This window comes from Heterodontus francisci, chromosome 1, assembly GCF_036365525.1.
Source record: "Heterodontus francisci isolate sHetFra1 chromosome 1, sHetFra1.hap1, whole genome shotgun sequence".
Lineage (NCBI taxonomy): Eukaryota > Metazoa > Chordata > Chondrichthyes > Heterodontiformes > Heterodontidae > Heterodontus > Heterodontus francisci.
Window position 1 is genome coordinate 275,394,503 of NC_090371.1, and position 19,398 is coordinate 275,413,900.

At 41.6% G+C, this 19,398-nt stretch overlaps 1 protein-coding gene across 2 annotated transcripts in view; it reads right to left on the reverse strand.

Moving 5' to 3' along the window:
• Window positions 1-1,386: 1,386 nt before the first annotated feature.
• Window positions 1,387-19,398, reverse strand: part of gstcd (glutathione S-transferase, C-terminal domain containing) — a 154,665-nt gene continuing 136,653 nt past the window's right edge. For both annotated transcript variants that reach the window (XM_068045774.1, XM_068045764.1), the window contains exons 9-12: window positions 12,569-12,702; window positions 9,316-9,346; window positions 7,493-7,562; window positions 1,387-2,896 (exon numbers count right to left, since the gene is read on the reverse strand). In XM_068045774.1, coding sequence (XP_067901875.1) covers window positions 2,736-2,896; window positions 7,493-7,562; window positions 9,316-9,346; window positions 12,569-12,702 — 396 coding nt within the window. In that variant the 3' untranslated portion in view covers window positions 1,387-2,735. The remainder of the gene's footprint in view (window positions 2,897-7,492; window positions 7,563-9,315; window positions 9,347-12,568; window positions 12,703-19,398) is intronic.

Genomic DNA, 19,398 nt, shown 5'->3' on the forward strand with positions numbered 1-19,398 from the left:
GGTTTTATGAAACTAATGAAGATAAAGAGAGAATTTGTTACTTGTTTGAGGAGGTGACAGCATTTAGGATATGGAAAGCAAGAAAGACTTGCATTTAGATAGTGCTTTAGATAAGTGTCTTTTATAATCACTGGTCATCACAAAGTGCTTTACAGCCAATGAAGTACTTTTGAAGTGTAGTCACTGTTGTAATGTAGGGAAAAGTATCACTTTGTAGATTAAGAGAGGTGGTCAGTGTCCAGGATGTTTAGTATTTCCTCAAACTATTTTGAGCAACATCAGAAACTAAATTTTGGCTGTACATTTTCAGACGTGATAATTATACACACGAGTGGCAAATCTAATTGCGCAGCTGATAGGAAACACGCTAATGGGAATTTGTTTTTGCCTGCAACATGTTATGTAATGAACTGAGCCACCCATTTTAAATATCAATATTAAATCTTAAGAACATAAGAAGTAGGTGCAGGAATAGGCCATTTGGCCCAAGCCCGCTCCGCCATTCAATAAAACATCATGGCTGATGTGATTGTGATCTTAACTCCACTTCCTGCCAGCCCCACTCCCTTGTAGATCAAAACTCTGTCTAACTCAGCCTTGAATATGTTCAATGATCCAGCTTCCACTGCTCTCTGGGCAAAAGAATTCCAAAGATTAACGACCTTCTGAGACAAGAAATTCCTACTCATCTCCGTCTTAAATGGGAGATCCGTTATTTTAAACAGCATCCACCCTGTCAAGCCCCCTCAGAATCTTATATATTTCAATAAGATCACCTTTTATTCTTCTAAACTCCAATGAGTATAGGCCCCCAATCTGCTCAACCTTAATTTTACTACCATCATATTTGCCAATGAACCTGATTTTAAAAATTTGCATTTGTCTCCTTTATTTGCCTATTACTTACCAAAAATAACTTGAATCAAAATGTTTAACCTGCTTGTTGAAACTTTTTAGGTAGGAACCATTGACCTCCGGTAAAACAGATAATGCTGATGACTAATTTTATGTTTTTTCCTTAACTGGGAAGAAATTATATAATGTTAGCACTGCAGCCTCACAGCTCCAGTGACCCGGGTTTGATTCTGGGTACTGCCTGTGCGGAGTTTGCAAGTTCTCCCTGTGACCGCGTGGGTTTTGGCCGGGTGCTCCGGTTTCCTCCCACAGCCAAAGACATGCGGGTTGATAGGTAAATTGGCCATTATAAATTGCCCCTAGTATAGGTAGGTGGTAGGGGAAGTGAGGGAAGGTGTGGATGTGGTAGGAATATGGGATTAATGTAGGATTAGTATAAATGGGTGGTTGATGGTCGGCACAGACTCGGTGGGCCGAAGGGCCTGTTTCAGTGCTGTATCTCTAAATAAATAAAAATAAAATAAATTCAGGTTATCAATCATACGTAAGCAGTCAGCTTTTAATGAAATTCCTGTTAATACCACAATGTCAGAATAATCCTGAAAACATCCAATTACAAGAATATCACTGCTCACTGAGTACTGAATCCTTTATTAATTTCTCCTGAACAGCACTGGCTAAAAATGCTGTTACGTCTGCTTGCTTGTTCTGAAAAAAAAAATCATCGAAAAAAATGCATCCAGAAAATGATTTTATTATAAGAAATTTAACATGCTTGGAAGCAAATAACTATATAAAAGAGGGGGTAAAAAGATATCTCAGAATGCTGGAAACTTAAAATAAACCAGGAAACGGCTGGAAATACACGTAAAAAATTAAAATATAACCTGTGGCTTTAAGCCACACGCCAACCTGTCATTCAAAGCCACCTGCCTCAGGTCGGTGTTGCTTCCTGGTGTAGGACATGTCTTGGAACAACTTACTTGTGCCTCCTACTGACTAAGGAAGGAACATGAATAGTGGTTTTACAAATGTTAGAGGGAGAATGATATATGGGGGTGAATAGTTGAGCAAAATAAGGAGGAAGGGATTTGGGATTTTAGTTTTTTTTTAAATAAATAAATTCACCACTTCATCTCCAACAGCAAGACCTGTGACTTTTTTTTTAGCCAATTGGACAATTCTGCTTTTGCCACATATTCACTGCAGAAGATGAAATACAGAGATGGATAAAAGTTTTGTTGAATTATCTGCAGGCATCAAGGTTTTTGAGAAAGCAGAAACTTGCCCACAATAATTCATCGCCAGTATTTTGTGAAGTACAATGTCAGTTTTTCATGTTCCAGCAGGTCATATTTTCTGGTTCCATCACAATGTTGGTCCAAGCACGCCCGAACAGAGTGAATTTTACAATCCAAGTGGATTTTCTTTGCGACGTGAAGCAAACAGGGGGAAATTATCTAAAAATTCCTTTCTTATTAATACCCAATCACACATGCTGTTTGTCACTTTCACCTTTTGTAGAACATAATGCAACATAAAGGTAGGATTTACAAGTGCATGAAGTACATGGATAGCTGCCATTTGCTAAAATAGGCCAAACTGTGGAACTGTAGGAAGTTTGCTGTCTTTACCAAGAATTAAACTTTCCTTGTACGCCATTCAAGATCAGTGTGAGGACCGCATTCCATTCTCACCCAAAGTAAGCAAAAGTCTTTGGGCACAAAAAGTCATTGGATTAGGGATGCTCTGCGGGATATCGACTACATAAAGCCTCAGCATACTGCTGAACAAGATAATTGAGAGAAGCTGTCTGATGATAAGCAAAACACAGTGAAACAACTTGTTGTCCTAGTGCTTTGATCGCTGGGTTTGTGATGCTATGCAGTTAAATTGAGGCAACAGTCTGAGGAAGTCCCCACTATCAGGTTGTTTTTCGGTGAACAACTGTCTGGCTCCATGGACGACACATAGGCCGTGTACCCATGCTCCTCTGCTGACCAGGCTCGATCCAGATCTACTAGTCCCATGCACTTCTTTCCTGAAAGAAAATCCCATTTGTCGTCTCGTTTATCAGCAAGACACAGAAAAAGACACAAAACTTAAACTTTATTCTTCTAAGTTCATTGGATGAAGTGTTTCCTTATTATCAAGTCAGTGACTCTTCCATTGACCAAAAAGTGACAATGATGCTGTCAGATTGTTGTAGAAACCCAACTGGTTCACTAATGCCCTTTAGGAAAGCAAACCTGCTGCTGTCCTGACCTGGTCTGGGCCTATATGTCACTTATGTCCCATAGCAATGTGATTAGCTCTTAACTGACCTCTGAAGTGGCCTAACAAACCACTCAGTTGCATCAAACAAGGGTAACTAAGCATAGGCAATAAATGTCAGCCAGCCTTGCCAGTAATGCCCACATCCTGAGAATGAATTTTAAAAATTGAGTTTCAGCCAGGAACTAAGAGTTTATTATTCTGTATCTGTACACTATATTTGGGGTACAACTGGAAGGAATATTAAGTTTATTTTAAAATGTAAACTGCAACTTTGAGCAATATTTCACAACGAATACAAGTGGATATTAAAACATTAGACACCACAAACGAGTTGACTGTAATGTGGAACGTGGGAAAAGTTTTCCTATTCCATGACCACACAAGTTATACAAGGAAACAAGCTACACATGCACTATTTTTGTCCTGCATGGGTTCAAGGCTGACATCAAACTACTTTAGATGATGGACTCCAGTTGAGTTCTACTACTATCGTTCACCAATGGTTTAAAATTTGATGATTTTTTTTATTATACACCAACCAGAATTTTTGCCATTTGGAGTTTTCTCAATGCCGCATTCACTCACGCTGGCTTGTTAGACCTATCGCAACCACTGAGGACTTTTGTTGGATGTTTTTGTAATTCTTGATTACTTTTGTTTTGCACGCAGCATCAAGGACTCTCAAGTTCGTTGTGACATAGTTCAGATACAGAATGAAGCTCTGTGTATTCTTCTCCAGTAACATACCCTTACCTTACCTCAAAGAACACTCACATTCTTGTCACCTCTCTAGGTAATATTACCCATTAGTGTCAAACAATGGATAGAGTTGTGGCTTGCAAAGCTAATTGAGAGTCTTGCAAGGAAAGTAAAAATGTATTTCTCCTCAGGACTGAATTAGGTTCAAATCAATTCTTACATTTTCCTCAGAGCATTACTTTCAAACAACACATTTACAGATTCAACAAAAATGATATAGGACAATATTGGGCCATCATAAAATTTACCAAAAGCAGAATCACTCAGTCCACTGACATCGACTTCAATATTTCAAACATTAGATACTTTAAAAGAAAGTGCTGTCATTTATATAGTGTATTCACATCCTCAGGACATCTCAAAGCTTCAAAGCCAATGAGTATTGTATGTAGGGAGACACAGCAACCAATCTTCATCTCACAAGATGCCAGAAACAGCACTGAGATAAATGACCTATTTCTGGCGGTGGTGGTTGGGGGATAAATGTTAACCAGAACATTGGGCAAACTTCTTTGAAATGCACCATGGGATCTTTTATATCCACCAGAGCAGACACATGGGGCCTCGGTTTAGCATCTCAGCTACAGATGTACAGGACATGTCCCCTCTCTCTCGCTGTCCCCCTATATCGAAATATACGTTGTTTATAAAACAAAAACCATTTGGAAAGTGCTGTGCATCAAATTGTCAGTGAACATATTATTGAAGGGAAACTACTAAAGATCAACCTCTTTCAATCGGCAACATGGAACACTAGTCTTTGGGATTGCTGTTTTTTGAAACATTTTTCTTAGATAATTATGAGGAGGATTATTTTTCATGTAACAAATGCCAATTGCCTGTCAAATTCCCTGTGTATAATCCTATCCAGTGAGTAATTAATAGAATTTGTGTGTTCAAATTGCACTCAGGGCATTACACCATTTAAAAGATTTAAAATGTACTACTAACCACACTTCCAAATTAAATACATGTGTGAAGCTATTGCTAATACACACCTTGCATAAAATGGCAACTAAACTACACAACTAAAATGCTGGCAATATTAATCTTGCTGTAGTCTAGCCAGTGAATATCTAATTATGTTAGTCAGTAAACACACACTGCTATTTATTATTTGACATTGTAAGCACCAACCCCTGGTGGTAATTAACTATCTATTCCTGAAATTGACTGCCACTCATTATGTTTTTTGAAGCAGTTTTCCCATGTGGCTTGAAGATCACTCTAGCTAATAACTTCTTGCTTTCACTGCACTTTCAAATTCACTTTGACCCCAATATGAACCAAGGATGCATCGGAACTTACACATCTCAATCATGATGAGTTCACCACATAAAATGGAATTATTGCCTTAAAGCTTTGTTTTTTTTAAGCCATTCAGCTTAGCACCCTCCCCAGGCTGTCCTAGATCATGGACCTTTCTCCATCTCAAAGGGCAGCCATGTAATCTGCTCTCAGGCCTCTGACTATAGTGCTCATGAGCATGTTGTTAAGAAAGAGGTGATCAACCTGTCGTGACCTCAGCCTCCGACTGTCACTCAAGTGGTTGGTGCCTACTTGCAGCTCCCACGTTGGTACTGCTAAGATTAGTTTCTTGTCATGCAGACAATCACAGGTATGAACCTGCATTTTACCATTCTTGGCTTAGGATCTTGGATTGTGTTGACCATCAACGATATAAGTATTAGAATAAGAATCTGGTTAAGAGACTGCTTGGTAAAGTGAGCCAGAAAAACTTTCTCCCTCTCTGGGATCTGTGTCCTAACTGAGCCCTGAATGATGAGATGGTGGTCTTCTCTCTGCATTTAATCTCTGTGAGGATCCTGAGTAAAATGGGTCTGGGCAGGTTCCCAATGAGTGTGGGTCCACATCACAACTTGATTCATAAAGGTTTTAGAGTCCATTGTTGCAACACAGGATGATCCTCTGTGATTAGGTTTAAAGAACAGCTTTAGGGTGGAGCAGAGGGAGATTGATGCCAACACATTGCTGGGGCACAGAAGAAGGAACTTTGTTAGATCTTAGCTGCTACTGATCGCTAAAGTGGTTAAGTGATCCTTGCAACAATAAACTGATGATTACAAACTTTTTGGCCACACTGAAGTAGTCCCTGTTGTCAGCAGTTGATTAGGTTTAGGTGTGAGCTCCGATACTCACCATAATTCAGCTTCATTTTGGACCACCCATATAGTTAGCAGACATAAACTCGTTAGGCCGAATGGACTCTTTCTGTGCTGTACTATTCTATGATTTTAAGCTTGCAAAAAGATGCAAACACCTTTCCATCACTGCAGTGAGAGAAGTTAAGGCCTTGCTTATTTCCATCAAATAAACAAATTCTGCTCAAGACGTAAAACATTGGGGCCGCTTTTCATGTTCAATCGGCATACTGGTGGGAGGTGGGCAGGCTGAGTACAGCAATCATCTGGTGCAATGCCATTTCCCAGGTTGCCCCCTCGTTAACATACAGGGAGAGAGTTGCCATCACGAAACATGCTTCACGCAGGCAGTTCTCTAGTTTGGAGCTGGGAATCAGACAGTACTGCCACATCTGAAGAGCCTTGCACAGAAGCTTAAAGGGGAGGTGTATTTTTAGTCTGGCAGAGAGGGAAGGATGACTGTGAAGCAGTAGGCAACGTGAGTATAGAACCTATAACAGCAACTATAAACACTTTTGAATCCTTTAATGGGGAGAAAACCAACTGCAAGAAAAATATCTCCGAAAGCTCTAGACAGTATTACCTGAGAACAGCTGAGGATCCCTTTAAATATTGGTCAAAGTGGCTGTCTCCCAACCTGCAGTGACCACTGCTCACTAACAAGAGCAGAAGTAGGTGGGGAGGGCAGAAAATGGGGCCAGAATCTAAATGGACCCAATTTGCATGTACTTGTGAGATTTCCACCTGCTTCAGACAGGAGCTCTGGCCGCCAGAATTCATCTCTGCCCGAAAATCAGACGGCATGTAAATGCAGCGGAAAGTGGGCGGGATTGGTAGCCACTTTATTTTCGAGCTGTGAAGATTAAACTGAAATTTAATACATGTGTTCAAAATTATGCAAGGCTGATAAAGCAGAAGTGAGAAGTTGTTTCCACTGGCAGGAGGTTCCATAATCAGAGGACAGAGATTTAAGATAATTGGTGGAAAAAGCATGGTGGGGGAATGAGGAGAACTTTTTTTATGCAGCGAGTTATGATCTGAAAGACACTGCCTGGAAGGGTGGTGGAAGCAGTTTTAATAGTAACTTTCAAAAGCGAATTGGGGATATAATTGAAAAGAAAAAAATGCAGGGCTGTGGTGAAAGAACAGGGAGAGTGCGACTATTTGTACAGATCTTCCAAAGAGCTGATGCAGGCACGATGGGCCGAATGGCCTCCTTCTATGCTGTAAGATTCTAGGATTCTAAGAATGCCATTTTTAAATTAAGCTTGGTGTCCTCATCAGGATGAGTTGCTGCTACACAGAGATTACTAGCCTCTACTGCACAGCACATTGCTTTTTCATTGATGAAGCAACCAGTCCTAGCCATGTGAAATATATTTATCCATTTCCTTCAACAATGCTATAAGTTAGAACCAGCTGTATGTCTGTCCTCATACCTATTATCCTGCGCTCTACAGGGAGTTGAACAGCTGTCTGATCCGCAAACCTGCACAGAACCATGTGTTCCTGGAACAAAAAGGAGCAATGACAGAGATTTCATAAGGACGTACTAAGGTGAATCATACTTGTCAATGAATGGCTGCTTAAAGACTTAAAAGAAAACACACAAGCACAAAACCAGATTAAAATAAAAGCAGACAAGTTGATTCATTATCTGAATAGGCAACAGTGGGAATTTGGTCAGCAATTCAGTCTGAATAGGATACAATCCAGCAAACCACAGCCAGCTAGGAAACTCGGAATACAACATCTGTCTTATAATGCTACGTGTCTCGAGATTAAAAATTCTAATCAGTTTCAATGGTAATTTAAAAAAATTATTCACATACATAGTCATGAATTTTAACCTGTCTAAATTTTAATCAAAGAAGCAGACAGTGTCTTGAACCTAAACCAGTGTGTTCATTGACTTAAATTACTAACGGCTGCATCAATGTAACAGCAGGGTTTTCTGCAATCAAAATGAGCTACTTTTGTATTCATATGTCTGCACTTCCAAATTAAATAAAACTGCACAGGAACTATTAGATGTTCTTGCTGGTTAATTCAGTGAATCCTCTTTAGCTTCACACTTGCATTATTATTTTATTTGCATATTGGATGCAGCTCTGCTAACTGTCGGTTTGAACATAAATTTTCTGTAAATTTCAACTTCAAAAGAATACATTAAAAGGGAATGTTAGCTTTTGTTTCATACTTCATATATTGAATAATGCTACTAATACAATCCAATACCCTAGTTGCTTTAGCTATGGCTTCTCAGCAGTGGTCATAAACCTTCAGACCATTGTGAACTAAATGTCAAAGTCCTTTTTCTCTCAACCGCTTTCCATTGTGTTTCATGTAAGGTACAAGTATACTTGATGTTGCTCCTGCCCAAATGCATAACACTGCACTCATCTAGGTTAAATATCATCTGACAGTGTTTGGCCCATTCTCCAAATGTATCTTAATCTATTTGCATATTCCAAACACATTCCAAAATAGAAACACTGCTGCATTTCTTCAGAAATTTCTACATAGGATGACTTCTTTATGGTAATAGAATGATAAATGGTTGAAAAATTAACATATTAAAAAATCTCAATAGTCAGAATGTAACAATAGAAACTGACCATATCTGAGTAAAAACAATATTGATCTTCAGAACTTTAGAAAAATTGACAGAAAAAGATAACTTGATGTACTATAATGCCCTTTTACCCTCAGGATCTCAAATTTTCGTTTGTTTTCCCTTCTTGCTGTAATTTATAAACTTTTAAAGCCCAATGCTCTAACCACAGCTTGTTGATAAATTTCACCTTCTTTCCTCTTTTCAAACTTGGTGGTGCCCTGTCCTCAGTTCATCAATTTAAAAAATAGGAAGAACTTGCATAAGATGCCCCAAAATGTTTTAAAGTCAGTGATGTACTGTTAAAGTGTTGTAATGTAGGAAAGGAATGAATGCACTATATAATATAAAATATATGATGCAATATTCTAAATCAATGCAAAGAAGTTACACTAATCTATAATGTCGTAGGATGATATTAGTAGCTAAAGTAACAATGACATATAAACCACCGGACTGCCTCACAACTTATACATTACTGAATGGATTATGTATCAGTCAATCTGAAAAACCCTTTAACAACTGCACAGTAATGTCATGTTGTTTATAAATGATCTCTTCACTACAAGATTGGCAGGACCACCAGAATCTGCAAACATGCTATTCCTTTATCAATAATGTGCAAACCTCTGGGCAAATGATACGTACCTTATATGACAAAACACTCTTGAACTTTTGGCTAAAAAGAAGAGATCAGAATAATGATTAGTCCTTACATCTGATACAAACATTTAACACAAACATTGGCAGTCACGTCACTGATTCTTGTGCATACACTGGCAACAATGGCCAGCTATTGTATAAGTATGTATATATACATGCACATTGCATGTGAATGTGCAAACTTGTATATCTTTACGTACTTTAGATATGTATGTGGCTGTGCAAAAGAAACCTATACTGCAAACAGGCGTCCATCAAAAATCTAAAATAAAATATACTTTTAATAACTTTTTGACAGCGCACAAGTTCTAAAACTGAGCCAAACATGTCAAGCAGCCAATGGCTGACCTCATCCTGACCTCTCGCCACCTATTCCCAATGAGCTCCATTACACCTATAGCTTGGGAACAAGCTTGCCTCTCCCCTTCCCTTGCGAGCAGGGACTACAGCAACAACAACCTGCATTTGTTTGATGCCTTTAACATAGAGAAACACCCCAGGACGCTCTGCAGAGGCATAATCGGACCAAAACAGGGCAGAGACCTTGCTCAATGGCTGTTCACAACACCTGCCATCTATATCCATCACTGATTTGTGCAAAGTACAGCTATAACTATATACGGCTCGGAATGTAACATGGATTTGTTAAGTGCAGGCATTCACCTCTTTAAATAGGAGCTACAGTTTGATCCTGCAGTCATTCCATTAAAAGGGGGTGGGTGTGAGGTTTTGAACATGTTTATAAATCATGACGGCACTCCTGAACGCTCACAAGTACTGTTCTTATATTGTTAGAAGACAATGCACAATTAGCTGTAAGCTTACGTCTCAACAGAACATTAACGGTTTCCATAGCAACTCACTGGTGTACAGAAGGCTGGATTCCAAGGCTGGCCAAAAAAAATTTCAAAATCTCAATGCATTCCTCTTAAACCTGAAAGTTTACATCACTATAATAAGCTTGAATCGAGTGATCTGAGAACCAATGTTGCATCTGCTTTTAATAGATCAAAGGAAATGTTGTTCGAATTGCACATTACCTCCGCAATGAAGGTGCCACCTTCTTGACTTATTCAGTGTAAAAAGATCTGCCTGGCTAATGCTTTGTAGAGCTAGAGAATAGAAAGGTTCAGACAAGGCCCTCTCCACATAAAGATATTAACCTGTATGTATCGTTACTACTTAGAACAACGAAAAGAAAACAACTAGAAATTGCATTTGTACAGTGTCTTTAACATTGTCTCAAGGGCCAGTATTTTATGCTGATGATGGGGGGTCCCAAGTCCAGAAAAAGCGATGCCGAGAACCCTGCATCGCCTCTTCCATGAAAGGCTCAATGAACCCAGTACCAATCAGCCACTTTAGTGAACAGAGGCAGGCCTTCCATGGGATCAAGGACCCCGGCGACAGAAGTCACCCCTCGGAGAGCTGCCAGCCAATCAGAGGTTGGCAGCTCTCCCACTGAGCAATGCCACCGCGGAGGCAGCGGCTGCTGACAGTGGAGTGCCTATCTGAGGCTCAGAAGCATTACTGGACCCAGGCCACAGGTAGGTCAGGGCGGGAGATGTCTCGCAGGGTCAAGCGGGAGGGAGGTGCAGGTGGGTCGTTAACAAGGGCAGGTAGGTAGCTGTCAGTGAGCTGGCGCCTTCCTGATGCTGGGTCGCTTGTTCAGGCACTGTGCCTTTTAACGAGGGACACCATGAGCCACGCAATGCGCAATCCTAACAACATTTCCTTTGATCTGTTAAAAGCAGATGCAACGTTGGTTTTTCATGCCGTGCTTCCCATGTGATGACAGGGCTGTTTCCTGCATGGCTAACTGCAGCAGTGGCAGGATGAGGCTCTTAACTGGGGGTTAATTGCCCAGTTAAGGGACTCTATTGGTGGCGGAACGGGAAGGCCGTTCACAGGCTTGTTGATTTTTTTATTTTATTTTTTTATTTATTTTGTTTTTTAGAGATACAGCACTGAAACAGGCCCTTCGGCCCACCAAGTCTGTGCCGACCATTAACCACCCATTTATACTAATCCTACACTAATCCCATATTCCTATCACATCCTTACCTGTCCCTATATTCCCCTACCACCTACCTATACTAGTGACAATTTATAATGGCCAATTCACCTATCAACCTGCAAGTCTTTTGGCTGTGGGAGGAAACCAGAGCACCCGGAGGAAACCCACGCAGACACAGGGAGAACTTGCAAACTCCACACAGGCAGTACCCAGAACTGAACCCAGGTCGCTGGAGCTGTGAGGCTGCGGTGCTAACCACTGCGCCACTGTGTTGGCCCGTCTTAATTTTGGCAGAAGCAGGGTCCCCCACTGCCACCATCCCACCCGGTTTTATGCTCTCCCTGCCTCCAAACCTACTATGGGGGAGAGCATAACATTCCCTCCAACATGTTTCATAGAAGAAAAACTGACAATAAGCCAAAGTAGTAGACATTCGGTCAGGTGACCAAAAATTTGGTCAAAGTGGTAGACTTTAAGGGGCATCTTAAAGGTAGAGAAGGAGGTTTTCAGAAGGAATTTCAGAGCTTAGGATCTAGATGGCTAAAGATACGGCTGCCAATGGTGGGGTGAAGGAAGTTGAGAATGCACACGAGGCCAGAATTGGAACAGCGCAGAATTCTTGGAGGGTTAAAGGAAGTTCAGCAAAAGAGTAGGAAGGTGAAGAAATAGTGAAGAGTTGGGGTAGGGATTTGAGAGGGCAAAGTACCCAAAGAGGGAAGAAATGACAGGAGGCATGACTGGATAACAGCAAGGGGAAGAGACAGGAGAGAAGGGTCCAATGGGTTAAGAGAGGAGAAAGGAAAAAGGAAATCGAAGTAGCCACCTTGGGTCCAGAGTGGCAGCCAAAATGCGGATTGATTGGATGAGGGAGAATATATCAGTCTGTGGTTTCATGTGATAAAACAGAATATATTACTTTTAGATCATCTACATTTCATTTAATGATGACTCCAAGTGTTGTTAAACCAGCAAGTGGCTGGAGGAAATTTAGAAGGGGACTCAATAGCAAATTATTCGAGCCAACTAGGCAGAACATGTAGGCTTCTGTGTACAGATGAAGCTTTTAAATTAACAACGCACAGTAAAAGTATAATTTGAATGGTTATTGAACAAAGTTGCTCAAATGACTTACACATACAAAGACACAAGATCCAGTGAGTAAGTGCCGAAAATGAAAATCAGGAAGCTGCAATACCTGCCCAGTAAAAAGTCAGGCCCTACCTTCTGGGGAAAGTGGACTTGACCGTGTTCTGTATGAAGCCGTAACAACATGGACAGATAACAAAGGCTGCCAGCGCCTTGATGCAGTGATCAATCACCATGTCCGTCGCCACCCCACATGCATGAAGTGCTACCTGAAAAGGAAAAGAGGGAGGCAAGAAGAATGTTCACACAATCGCTGTAGAAAAAGTCTGACTGAGCAACATTTTTTCACAACATTAAAAAGGACCTGCCTTGAAAGTTTGATAGTCCTTAATTTGTTTTTCGCAAGGTACAAAAAAACAGATTCAACTAAAAAGGCCGAGAGGAATTTTCACCCACAATGGGCTTGGAGGTGGAGAGAGCATAAAATTGGGTGGGATGGTGGCAGGGGAGGGGGGTTCTGCCATCATCCCATCTCTGCCAACATTTAGTCCGGGGAGGGAAGGTTTGTGAACAGGCTTCCTGCCCCACCACCAATTGAGGCTCTTACATGGGCAATTAACCCCCTTTTAAAGACCTCTTCCCGCTGCAGCTGCAATTAGCCATGCGGCGGGTGGCCCTGTTGCCACATGGGAAGCATGGCACGGAAAACCGTGCAGGCTGCTTTCCAGCTCCAGGAGTGGTGTCCCTTGTTAAAAGGTGCTTAGTGCCTGAATGAGGGACCCAGCATCGGGAAGGGGGGGCCCGCTGAGGACTATCCCCCTGCCCTTGCTACCGACCACACCCCCCGCACCCCCACCTGCCCTGACTTACCCGAGGTCTGGTTTCAGTGATGCTCCACGGCCTCCGGTGGGTGCACATGCAGCAGCAAACACCGCCTCCGCGGTGGCACTGAAGCTGCCGGCCTCTGATTGGCCGGCAGTTCTACAAGGACGAGACATTGGAGACGGGGTCCTTGATCCTGTGGAAGGCCTGCCGCTGTCCACTTAAGTGTCTAATTGGCACTAAATTCTGAGGGCCTTCCGTAGAAGAGGCAGCGCGGGGATCTTGGTGTCGGTTTCTCCGGATGTTGAAACCCCTGCTGCCAGGATAAAATTACCCCACCTTTAGAATCCCTGACATCGGTAGCTCTGGACTGGGAGTGCAAAAGATGAAAATTATCCCCCTGATCTTCAAACTCTAGGTAGTTTTTTTTCTTGTTGCTTTTCCATTTCTCTTTTCAGGATTATGAAATCCAGATCTATATAGGAACATAGGAGCAGGAGTAGGCCATTCAGCCCATCGAGCCTGCTCCAACATTCAATTAGATCATTGCCGATCATCTACCTCAATACTTTCCCGTGCTCTCTCCAGATCCCTTGATGTCATAAGTATCAAGAAATTTATCGACTTCTGCCTTGAACATGCTCAATGATTGAGCTTCCACAGCCCTCTGAATTTTAAAGATGCACCACCCTCTGAGTGAAGAAATTCCTCCTCATCTCAGTCTTAAATGGCCTACCCTATATTCTGAGACTATGGGCTGAAATTTGTTCGTGCGCTGCACATCACGGAGGCACACTCTGATGTCGGCGGCCTTCAAGTACGGAAGTGCCGCTGCTGAGCCCCCGTGATATTTAATGTGGGGCTCCTTTAAATGGAGGGTGTGGAGCGGCCACCCCTGATGACATAGAGGAGGCAGCCACTTTGTCCCCGGCAATGGTGACTGAAACAGGCGCTGGCTCCATTTTTAAAGGGCTTCAAGCCCTTAGGAAGAAATTAAATTTTTAAAATCATATTATCATGCATTTTCATTTAAAAAATAATTAAAAGCTAGAGGCCTTTTCCCAACCCCCCCCACCCCAATGTTTGTTTTATTGGCAAATGTGTAGACAATTTACATTATTACCAACCCGACCATCCCACCCCCCCCAACCTGGTCACTTTTGCCCTTCAACCCCTTCCCACCATGCCCACAGCCAATAAAGAGTGTTTTGTCGCTCCCCCCCACCAACCCCCGTCCTGAAAATTAAACACTTCCCCCCCCTCCCCACCAGTGTCTAGCTGGGGATCGGAAGGCACAGGACATCCGGCCACAGGCCAGAATATCGCCGTGGGATGCCGCCCGGTTTAAGTAAGTTGTTTACCATGGATTTGCATTCATTGCAATACGCTAATTCTCTGCGTTGGGGGTCACGGTGGACCGATCCCGCAAGTATGTTATGGGACCCCCCCCCCCCCCGCCACGACCTCTGACGTAGCGGGGCTGGTAAAATTCAGCCTTATGCGTGGGCAGCAATCCAATTGCTCGTCCAAATAGCCATTTGTCATGTATAAGCCACACTGAGTGTTGAAAGATTATCCAATAATAGACAGTACCATAGCCAAGCTTAAAGTTCACACATGTACTTTCCAGTCAATGAGCGGCAATTGGCAGCAAAAGCCCTGGCTTCTCTACTCTAGTGAAACTCAGGCCAACTATACCAGCAGCCCAGTTGAGATCCGCTAGCTCAGCATACATCGGGCATTACACCTGGGGCATTCCTGCTCTATATGACTGTGCCACACCATGCAGTTCACTTACACAAACTCTTTAAATTTTATGGAGCATAGGTAGCATTTCTGATCTAATTAAAGATACTTTTTATTGTTCCATTTTAAGTTAATCACTAATCACAAAACATTAATTTCCTGCTCTTTTCCACAGAAACGTTTAACCAGTTGCCAAGGGAACACAAAATAGTCTAGCAGTGACTGTTCAATGCCTCATTTTGATGATGTGGCTCGGTCTTGGGTACTTACCGCATCTCATTTCTATGTTTAAGCTTCATTCTGAAAACTATTACCACAAACAAGAGATCCCAGGGATCAAATATCCACATTCAAATCCAAACTGGCGTAAATGCTTGGAACACCGCCAGTAGCGCGCTCCTGACCACGACAACGTATCCGGGAGATCACGTGTTTGGTATATACCTGGCAGGTGCCTGTTCCACTATTGGGTGCCAATCAAATCAAGGAATGCAGAAAAAGCAATACTGGGCAGTCACTGAACAAGCTGCCAGAGCCACCAGCCCAAGTAAATGTTTTAGATGCCCCTTCATACCTCTGTACAAGGAAGACACTTTTCTTCAAGTGCTAGCCAAATACTTTGCTATACCCAGGGTTGGCGCATCTCGTTTATCTCAGTGAACCGGCCACATAGCATAACCCAGGCTGGGGATGTTCCCTCATGGACCTTACTCACTCTGACATCAGGCGAAACCTCTAACCATCCCAAACAGGCTCCATCCCCAGTGGAGGATGGAACCAGGACTGACCTTCAGTCTCTCCCAGCAGACCTGCACTGCGGTTATGCCACTAGTGACATGGATTTTTGGACTCTGCTCTCCTCAAAGTTGGTATGTTGAGTGGGTATTAAAGATGGAGGGGAGGGAGGAGGCCCATGTGAAGCATAAACACCAGCAGAAACCTGTTAGGCCAAATGACCTGTTTCTGTTCTGTAAATCTTTTGTAAGGTACAATCTATAGAACCGGGAGTTCTCCTGGTATCCTAACAAATACTCACCCCTCAATCAACATAACCAGAAAAACAAATAAAAACAAGAAATGCAGGAAATACTCAGCAGGTCTGGCAGCATCTGTGGAAAGAGAAGCAGAGTTAACGTTTCGGGTCAGTGACCCTTCTTCGGAACTCCGCTTCTCTTTCCACAGATGCTGCCAGACCTGCTGGGTATTCCCAGCATTTCTTGTTTTTATTTCAGATTTCCAGCATCTGCAGTATTTTGCTTTTAACCAGAAAAACAGATTAGTCAGTCATTCATCTCATTACTGTGTGCAAAATGGCTGCCATTTTCAGCTACTGAACAGTGACTACACTTTAAAGGAACTTGTGTGAAGTACTGTGGGATACTCTGACTTGAAAAAAAAGATATTTAATGTAGGTTCTTTCTGCTTTATGTTACTGGTTCACACAACTTATGGTCAGGCTACTGAATGACTTGAAACTTATCCTTGCTGTTTTTGGAATTGAACTTAAATCTTTGACATGTGAAATTAACTCCCATCACCATTTAGCTTTTGCAAATGACCCATGGGAACTAGACTGAGGACAGCTGTCACTTGCCAGATTCTATATGATACTGGTGAGGTAAATTAATATATCAACTAGCTGGAATATAAATGCAAACAAAGCTGAAGAACTCAGATCTGTGCACGTGCCATCCAGATAAAGCACTGCACATATAAGGCACTTAAGAAAGAGCAACTAGATTGTGAATCCACTGCATGAAAGTTGATTTAATAGTAGATTCAGAATTGTAAAATTCACAAACGGTATGTGAAGAAAAGACAGTTTTAAAAAAAATCTTCTCTTGAACCTAGGTCCTAATCTCCCCAAAATAAGGGAAACAGACTTGTTCTGATCTCACTGTGATAATACTATTATTGAAGTGTTCAAAATATGGAACTATAATTTAAATCTATAGGAATCGTTTCATAACATGACACCAATCTAGTATCAGGGAGTTCTAAAAAGTGGGTTTCTGGCAATGGATATTTGTTTCCTTCCTTTTTGTATTTTCAAAAATAAGTTCTCCCTAACTCAAATTCATGAATGGGTATTTCAAGCTATTCGAGCTCTCCCTCCCACAAAACTCTGGTTCAGTTCAGGAAGTCGAGACTCTTAAAGTCCTCTGTCACAGCACACTGTCGGAGAAACCCAAGAAAGAAAGACGTGGATTTATATAGCATCCTTCATGACCTCAAGGCACCCCAAAGAACTCTACAGACAATGAAGTGTAGTCACTGCTGTAATGTAGGCAATGTGAGAGGTCATGTGATGTAACCTCAAGGGATGTGTTGAACTTGAGTTGATAGCCCCACCTTCAACGACTAGACCAAAATCATGAACATCTCAATAAGGTCTCTCTCAAACTCTAGCCCTCCCACTTGGTGGAAAGCACAATATTCCACCAAACTGCTGTCGTAGTTCCTCAAATGACGTGGAGCTATAGCCAAAGTGTTAATGAGCAAATGGGTACACCTCACAGGTCTAAACTGTATCCTGCTTTCATGCTAATTGCTCAACAAGTACATTCATAGAGCCTTGTATGCCTGTTGTGATCTGAAGGGAAAATGTGCTATTTGTAATTCAACATTTAATGAGACTCCTCAGGGATTACAACAGATTAACATGCATGTAAAGTTAGCTCATAAGTACATCTAACATACTTAGTCCGGGCTAAGAGCATTTTCCTGGCTTAGTAAAAATCACTTTTTTTCAACTCCCCTTTCCTTGAAACAGAAACTTTAAACAGAAACTGTTCCATGAAACTGTTGTGAATTTGCTTACAATTTCACAAATCAAATGACTCATCAAAGGAATGCAGCATTTTGTTTGTGGTTTTTTGAAAATCGTTTCCAACTTTCTGGGAGCAGAAGTTTAATGACTGACATCATAATACTTTGATCTACAATGCACTGTATTAAGGTAGAGTTGTTTCACTGTTAGGTAGAGAGAGAGAGAGAGAGAAATGATCGAGATATAGAAAGGAGAGCACGTGCATCTTCATAAATTTAATTTAAGATGTTTATACTGAGATAATGCTTTTCTAAACAGGTGAATAATATCTATTGCTGATGGGGACATGCATCAGTACATGGAGTTTAAAAATGCACTGTAATAACAATGTATGTTTTCACCCAATCATTGACATTCCTGGATTCCCCGTTGCCTGCCTGGATATGAGTATCTGATGATTTTTAAAAAATGTTCCCAAGTTCACTGAACTGGATTGCACAACTTGTGAGCTCAAAGGCTTACTTTTAGGTATATGACTGATATTATGTTTCTACCATTTGTAGGAACAGAATAAACCTGGATAAAGCATTTGCCATGGTTTGTTTTCATTTGTAGCACATACGGATTCCTTCAAATGCTTCAGGCCTCGACAAGGTGAAGTTCACATCGTACTAGGTGGTCACTGGATATCGGGGCACTGATCCCGAGCACCTTTCCCGCTTGTCTGCAAGTTCAAAGTCTGCCCTGGGACTGACTCTGAATACCGAGCAACATTAGGAACACTCCAAATCATAGCAGACAAAACTGTACTAAGAGGCAGGCCGTGGATGCCAAAGAATGAAGTGAATATTCCTGGTACTTGGCAACTGATTTGATCTGGGACAGCTGTCTTCCTTTTTGGTAAAAGCTTTGGAATTCCCATCATTAAAAACAAGGCAGATATGCTCGATGACAGCTTTCCAGGCTGCATTTCCACCATGATGCATATCCGATCTAGCTTTTTACATGAATTTTCTAACTAGTACCAAAATAGTATTTGCTTTTGCAACTAGAATGCAATCTTTTTTTGGGACATTCAAATTTAGCGTTAAGACTTTGGGGTATCTGGAAGGAGTTGCTGAAAGATTTCTACAGAGTCTGACACCTATGTTAGTCATCATTTGAAAGAATAATTTTGGGTTATACCAACCAACAGATGCCTTCAGTAAGCAGTGTCTATTTTAAACTTTAATGTGCTGCATTGCGGTGATGGTGTTGCATTTCCCTATGTCAATGGCTGCCAGTGGTTGTGTGCGTATGTGTGTGAGAGAGAGAGTGGGTTAATGTACTGTGTTAACCATTCCCACTCCCCTGGACTAATGATCCGGAGACGCAAGTTCAAATCCCACCAGGGGAATTTAAATTCAATTAATTAAATAAATCTGGAATTCAAAAAACTAGTATCAGTAATGGTGACCATGAAACTACCGGATTGTTATAAAAGACCATCTGGTTCACTAAGAAGGGTCACTGACCCGAAACGTTAACTCTGCTTCTCTTTCCACAGATGCAGCCAGACCTGCTGAGTGGTTCCAGCATTTCTTGTTTTTATATCTGGTTCACTAATGTCCTTTAGGAAAGGTAATCT